At 38.6% G+C, this 7,387-nt stretch overlaps 1 protein-coding gene across 1 annotated transcript; it reads right to left on the bottom strand.

Moving 5' to 3' along the window:
• Nucleotides 1-407: 407 nt before the first annotated feature.
• Nucleotides 408-4,681, bottom strand: LOC104441418 (L-ascorbate oxidase homolog). The gene is made up of 8 exons (XM_010054565.3): nucleotides 4,345-4,681; nucleotides 3,873-3,982; nucleotides 2,264-2,534; nucleotides 2,064-2,166; nucleotides 1,591-1,936; nucleotides 1,121-1,486; nucleotides 964-1,042; nucleotides 408-846 (listed from the first exon to the last, which is right to left on the bottom strand). Exons 1-8 carry the CDS (start codon nucleotides 4,489-4,491, stop codon nucleotides 634-636), a joined length of 1,635 nt encoding a protein of 544 aa, XP_010052867.2. The 5' UTR covers nucleotides 4,492-4,681; the 3' UTR covers nucleotides 408-633.
• Nucleotides 4,682-7,387: the final 2,706 nt, after the last annotated feature.

The following is a 7,387-nucleotide window of genomic DNA, read 5'->3' as shown; positions in this document are numbered from 1 at the left end:
GCAACTTAACTCCATTTATTTCATAGTAAATGAATAATTTAGAAAATCTTAAAAAATTTACTTGTATCATTTATATGTATGAATAAAAAATATTTTCATCGTCCAAGAAAATATTTAAGTATAAATTATTATCAATAATGGAAGCATATTTTATTAACTAATTATTTCAAGTGTTATAATTAATTATTTTTTAAAAAATATTTTCAAATCATTCATTTTCCATAATGAGAAATACTAACTTATATCACAAAAGTGCACGCAGGTATGCACGTAAGAATTTGCTCGGGGGGAGATGAGTCATTTAAGAAGACAAGATCTTCCATGCTCTCTAACACTCCTTTTTTTTTTTTTTTTTTTGGTCTAATCTGCAACACTTCAAGATATGGTAAAAGGGAAGGGCGAGAAGATTGTCAATGGGGGATTTGCTGATAAACCAAGAATGCCTTCAGAAATCAAGTATCAAATACATTGAGAATACATCGCAATGCAATGCCTAGGTAGCAAGATCATCAAAGAGCATGGACATGAAAGGTAAACCTCAGAGCTCGAGTAGAGCTCTCGGAACGAATTTCCGCTCCCTCTTAAAGAATTAGTTCCGTCACCCCGTCGTGACGAGTAGTATCAAGAGTAAGCTCAAAGGGGTCTCGTGCGACGACCCCTCGCCCGGCCACAGAGAAGGGCATTCTTAGGGATAGGAAGCTCATCCCTATACGAATTCGAATTAGTATAGACCCTCATGTAGAATTGCTGTCCTAAGTATTGCCGCGCCCAGTCCTCGGATCTGATGTTCCACATCCCCACGTTGTCTAGAGCCATGTAGATTGCGGTCCACGATTTTGGAAACACCTGAAACGATTCGAGCAGATTACAGAAGCGAAGTTAGCAAGAGAAACAGTCTCCGGCACTTCTCCTTGTTGTGGTGATGCGACATTCATGCATTGGAGGAAAATTTCATCTTATTACCTGAGTCGTGCATCGAGCTACCGTATCTCTCAAATTATAGCGTGATCTACTCGCAGGCGTCCATTGCCCTCCGTCCATTCTGATCAAGTCAAAGATAAGTCAAATCATTTTGCAAAGATGCGTTATCTATGTGGTTTCCATCAAGGTTTTGTCTTACCCCATAACGAAGAATGAATATCCATCAATGTGCCAGGACTGGACGGTGTCCTCCCAATTCTGGAAAACAATCTCGACGTACTCTCGGAAATTCGTGGACATGACGGAGGTCTGGAGGTAGCCGCTCCCCGAATTGGGGCTTGTGGGCATGCTTCCCAGATTGAAAACCCCAGCAATGTTGAAGTGATCCGCGAGCTTTAATGGAGTGTCTGCTGGAACAAACGAGGCCCCGTTGACAGCGTACCTCTGCTTTCCATTGATTATAGGGGCTGAGTTCGCCAACATGATGGTCCGGCTGGTCTTGATCATCCCGTAGTGATATGAACCTTGAGGGTTGGGCCGAGGTCCACTTGCCGTAAGATTCCAACTGGTTTGCATTACACGAAGTAACATCATTGAGGTTCAGTTTACATAAATGGAAGAAACAAGAAGAAATGAGAACTACAAAGTAGAGTATTCGATGTTTAATACCGTATAGATCTGGCTTGGCTCAATGACCAAGCAATGTGATTTGGAGGACCAGCAGGAACAGGACCGGAGACTCCCTGGCGGGAGTTGCTGTAGTGAAGAACAGCAGTTGTTGTGAGAACCCGGGGGGTGAAACGGGATGAGACAACTACATAGTAATCTTGCGGTTGCTGGTCGGCCGTGACCAAGACTGAGTAGGATTGACCAAGGTGGATGTCAAGGGCGTCATAAGTGTTCTGAAGAGTGTGAGAGCCTTCAACCTCAACCAGCTTCATCTTATGCCCTTGAATTCTGAAGTTAATAGACGTCGTAATGCCAACATTTGATATTCTAAACCTGTATGTCTTGCCTGCACAGAAAGTGAAAGCTCAATATCGTGGTATTTGATACTGATGGAATAGGTATTCTGTCACTTTTCCAATTATATATGCTCAGTGCCATTGGATTAAGTAAATTGACTGGATAGCAAGTGTGACCTGGATCGACTGTGAATGTGTATCCGTTCCAACCACGGCCATTGATGAGAAGCCCATCGGGAAATGGAAGATTGTGACCAACATCCAGAAGGAGTCTCAATCGCTGTATACACAAATAGAAAATGGAGAAACGGCATGAGATTAAGATCAGAACTTTTCATATATGCACAAAATAATAGTGTTAATGGCATGCTAATTACATTGTGATCGATCTTGAACCAGTCACCAGCGAGGACCATGAAATCACCAGCCGGGGGAGGGAAAGGGACGGGGATTAAGGGGCGGCTCCAAATTCTGATGCTGCCAAAGCCTCCGGCCGCCTTCTGAAGCCCAATGGATGGGAAGTAAAAGTAACTGCCAATCTGATCCTTCACTTGCATAACGTAAGTGAAGTTCCTTCCAGGAAGGATGGGACAATTCGTGCCATAGACGCCGTCCTGCCATGAATTCCTCCTCTGCTGTATACCATTCCTTCAAAAGCAGCACACAAGAGTATTAGCACTTCAATTTAAAGCTAACTGCTTTTGTTGAAAAATGAGTAGGCCAAGCATTCTCTAGTTTGAAGTTAAACAACATTTGTCGAGGGACGTCATCACATATTCAAATTTTCTTTTCCCCAACAATGATTATAGCTCGGCAAAATTCAGAAAGTTTTCAGATACACCAGTTATATGGGGGATCTGCAGTGGAGCAATGATCAAACATTAGGAGGGCAAATTCTTTATGAAGCGCCATTTTTTAGCTGCAAAAGCTGTGCCATGTTCACTATCCAAGCATTTCACAATATCACAAACATCTTTACATAAATCTTAATCCCACCCACACTCCCAACTGTAGATGTCTCGCATTTGACAGCTGAATATATGATTAAATATGTGTGAGTGGGAGTGTCTCTGTGTTTGTGTGCATTGTTTGTGTGCATAAGTAGCTGCACAAGTCACGTGTCTGGATCTAGACATCCCACATGCGGTTAGTCAGGTTCACTAAAATAAGCCAGTTGGACAGACAGAATAATTCACATATTTAATTGCTTATCAGACTGTCGCAAACAGGCAATGAGTCCTAGCTCTACTAAACTATGTTCTTGGAGATTGGAAAGAACAATCATCAAGATCAGTTAAACCATTACTCCTCTAATCCAAACCCAGAGAACATACACATACATATGTACACATTCAAGATCTGGGGTTACAATATTCAGTGCGACAAATGAATGAAGAAAGAGGAAAAGCATTAACTTTTGGGCCCATATAATGAGAAGAGGTGGACTTTCTTTATAAGAGCATAGCATCAATATGATAAGGATATTCGACTATCAAGCTCAACCCACGAGTGCATTGATGACTGATGGAGATCTTACTATTGCCAGCTTGCATTTTAACCAGTTGGATAAAAAAAAATCAAAAAACAAGGAAAGAAAAATATCAAAATGCACTAATATTAGAAAATAAAAATTGTGCTAATTTGAGAAATTGATGAAGAAAGTAAAAACCGTAGATCCAGTTCCTGATCTATCTAAAACAAAATGGTTTCCACAGTGCAGTTGTGTGCAGAGAAAGGAAAGGCTGGTTTTAAGCTCACCGGGTGTACTTTCTAGATTAATCTAGCAAAGGAAAACTAAATCTTAGCCATTCTTGAAGTTGATGGTCTCTCTCTGTGAGCAATAAAGAAATCAGAAAAGGGAATTTATACCATTTCACACTCTTTCTCCTGCATGCTCAGATTAAGCTATGAAAACAGAGCAACGACCAGAAAACACAGAAAGGAAGCACAAAAGAAGGCACAGAGAGATTTCCACAAATTTATTACCAAGAAATCAGGAATGGCTCCTTCAAGTAGTTGTAGACACTAATGATCACGTTGTCATTAGTGATTGCATCGATATGGGGCCCTGGAAATTGCCCATTGATCAAAATCCCCTGCGCCAATCCAACACTTGAGTTCAGGTCTTCAATAAATTTAAGCATAATTGTATACCATTCTTGGAAAAGCAAAAGAACAAGTAAAAGTCTTCTTGCTTTCAGCAGAACAGAGCAAGGGAGGAAATTAAGAAAAAGAAAACAACTTCTTTGTCTCAAAAGCCACAACAATCCCAAATGTAGTCCATATTGACTCAGCATTGTCCAAAAAAACAGACTTTCTTGCCAAACCACAAATAGAAGGAAAGAAATGAAGACAAGAATCAACCTTATTCGTCTCAAAAGCTGCAAAATCACACTCCATAAGAAAATGTTGCCCAAGGAAAGGGGGAAAAATTAAGAAGGTGATAAAAATTGAGTACCTTTTGCTTAACACCAAGAGGGTAAATGTCACCATAAGTGACCTTCCACGTGAAGAACCTATATGGGTTGTCACCATTTGCTCCTTGAAGAAGAAACAGTAAACAGAGAATGAGAGATCTGAGTACCCTGCAAGTGCAATCTCCCATCCTCTCTCGTTCCTCTTTCCCTGTTCTTCGACTCCGAGTGAATGCTCTTGGACTTCAAAAGATGAGACCCTGTGCGCGACAGCTCGAACAATGTCTGCAAGTTTTTTGGGGTCAAGTGTATATAGCTATGACATTGTTTGAGTCGAGCGAACCAGGGGAAGAATATTAGCTGGGCCTCGTTCTCTATCTCCCTCCCTCCCTCCATCCCCTGCCTATTTATTTGTGTACTTTTTCTCTGTGTCACAGACAGGAAAGACTAGAGTAGATTTCTTGTTTGTATGTGAGCCCCAGAGGCAGACAGAGATGCAACTTGACATGAGCTGTCACCCGCACAGAGAGAGAGAGAGAGAGAGAGAGAGAGATGCGAGATGCTAGAGACATAATGCATGACCATCTATCATGGAACATTCACATGGAAATTGCACTGTGCTCTATTCAATGATCACTGACACTGGATCTTTGGAACATATTTCTGGGAAAACATTGGTAGGCTTATGCCATGATTAACGGTGTTAACTTTGACTACCCCAAAGAGGAAAAAAAATAAATCTCAAATCACAATGTTTGACTTCAAGAATGTTAGGTCACTGGTGGTTCTTGTCAATTCACACTGGTTTTGAGACCTCTGCATTTTGTGACATTGCTGTCAAACATGCCCATTTCCTCTCTTTTGCAGCCTTCTATCTCTGCTCTCTAATGACCACTTCATCAAAACAGCATTTGCTAATCTCAAGCCGGCTTAAGCATGTCCCAGCATTAAATTCTTTTATATCGTTTTTTTTTATAACGTAGGGAACCGTGCACCGTACCAACACGGACAGCCCGACAAGCCTGGGGTAACGGGAGTAAATCCTGGGGTGACACTAGCAGAAGACTCACCATCTCATGTCGCACTTAAGATTCCGTGCGGCCAGCGGGATTCGAACTCCTCTTCTCTTAACAAAGGATCATAGGAGCACTTATCTAACTGGGCCACTACAGGCGATGGTTAAATTCTTTTATATCGTTTTCTGCCCTATAACCGAAACGAAAAAACATCACGACATGCTTGCGCATTATTTTGAAGTTGGGATTATAGTACAGATGCATGTGCAAGGGCCAGCATGTGATACAAATAATAAGGTATTAAACAACAAATTCTTTTTTTCAGACCAAAAAAAAAAAAAAATTCTTTTCTTTTGGCTGAAAAGAAAAGTTATATTAAAAATGAGACGGAAGGCCTACTTGGATTTAAGATGCGATATGCTGGGCAGATCGTCTATGCTGGGGAAGAGGAATTTATTCGGTGCGACGGCGGGGCAAGGGAGATCCATGAGGTCTCGGCTCCTTCTAATCATGATGTACGGTCAGGGGGTTCCCCTTCCGGTAAGTAGCCCTCCTCGGTAAAAGCACACTATTCTCCCCCCAAAACCTTTTCATCACTAAAATTTGAATATGCTGCACATTGTCTTTTAAGATTATTACCACAAAGAACCTCAAATTAATACACATATAACAAATTTATTCATAAATAATTTTATCTATAGCAAATTCTAAATTAGTACATTCATGACAAATTTACTTTCCGATAATTTCAGTTAAATTAAATTAATATCATGAAAAACCACAAACAGATACACCCATCAACCGCCATATTAATCTGATGATAAAATTAACGGAAAGTAACGTAAAGTAAATTTGTTAACCCTAACTTTTAAAGGTGAATATTATCTTTTTAAGGGAATCCGCCTTTTACTTTTGAATTATGTAAAGATTAGAGAACAAAAATCAAAAGAAATTGACTGAAATTTTCCCATCATAGAAAATAGATGTCAATAATAATATTAGGAATAACAATTGTGAAAGTTTAATGGCATATCAGTAGATCTAGTAAGAAAAAAAAGATTAAGTAAAAAAAAGGAGTCTTCAATGACAAAAATAACAACAATTGGAAAGTCATTATGCATTGATAAATGGTTAATTGATGAAAAAATTGATTAGTAAAAATATCTAGAAAAATACCTTACTTGTGATTAGTCATTTACAAATTTCTTTAGACATTTTTATTAATTAATCATTTTCAGATTAATTGCCCCTTTAATGAGTAACCAATTTTTGCCGTTTATCCTTTTTGTTATTGACACATTTTCCCTTTATATTTGACTTGTATTATTCTTTTTCATAAGATATATACATTTCTATCTTTTTTTTTTGGTCAAAATAGTTATTTCTATTAAAGTGGCCATATTTATCAAATTTTAATTCACAAAAACTTTAGATTTAAAAATATATATTTTTTAAATGATCATCTATATCTCTTGCAACAAAAATGACAAATCCCACATATAGACACAATTGTTGTTAGTAATAAAAACATTTTCTATTGACTAATTTTTTCTAAATAATATAATTAATTATTTTCTAAAAATACTTTTCAAATCTTTAATTTTTTTTAAACTAATACACCCTTAACTTTGTTAATAATTTTTAACATGTATATATCATTTCTGCGTAAGAGTTCTCAAAAACACCCAACATCTTTCATATTCATTACATTTCTTCCCATTGTATGCATCAATTTTACTTTTAGCCCTTTTGACACTATACCTTTTAAAACAAAAAGGCGATCGGGCAAATACCATTGTTCAGAGATGATCAATTGGCATTTGCATCTACTTGTGAGATCTCTGCAAATCTAAAGAAACTCCTGCACTACCACATGACTTTATCCGTGCATGCCAGTCCCTGGTGCACTGCCACATGACTTTATCCGTGCATGCCAGTCCCTGGTGCTCTCTCTCTCTCTCTTCCTTTTCTGATCACACTGTTCTTGCTATTTTCCAAGCTGAAATTCCTTTAATTTATTAACGATTTATTTATTTGTTCATCGTCATCATCATCATCATCATCGATTTTC

This window comes from Eucalyptus grandis, chromosome 4 (assembly GCF_016545825.1).
Source record: "Eucalyptus grandis isolate ANBG69807.140 chromosome 4, ASM1654582v1, whole genome shotgun sequence".
Taxonomy (NCBI): domain Eukaryota; kingdom Viridiplantae; phylum Streptophyta; class Magnoliopsida; order Myrtales; family Myrtaceae; genus Eucalyptus; species Eucalyptus grandis.
Note: the sequence above shows the minus strand (reverse complement) of the source record. Positions and strands in the feature narration are given on the sequence as shown.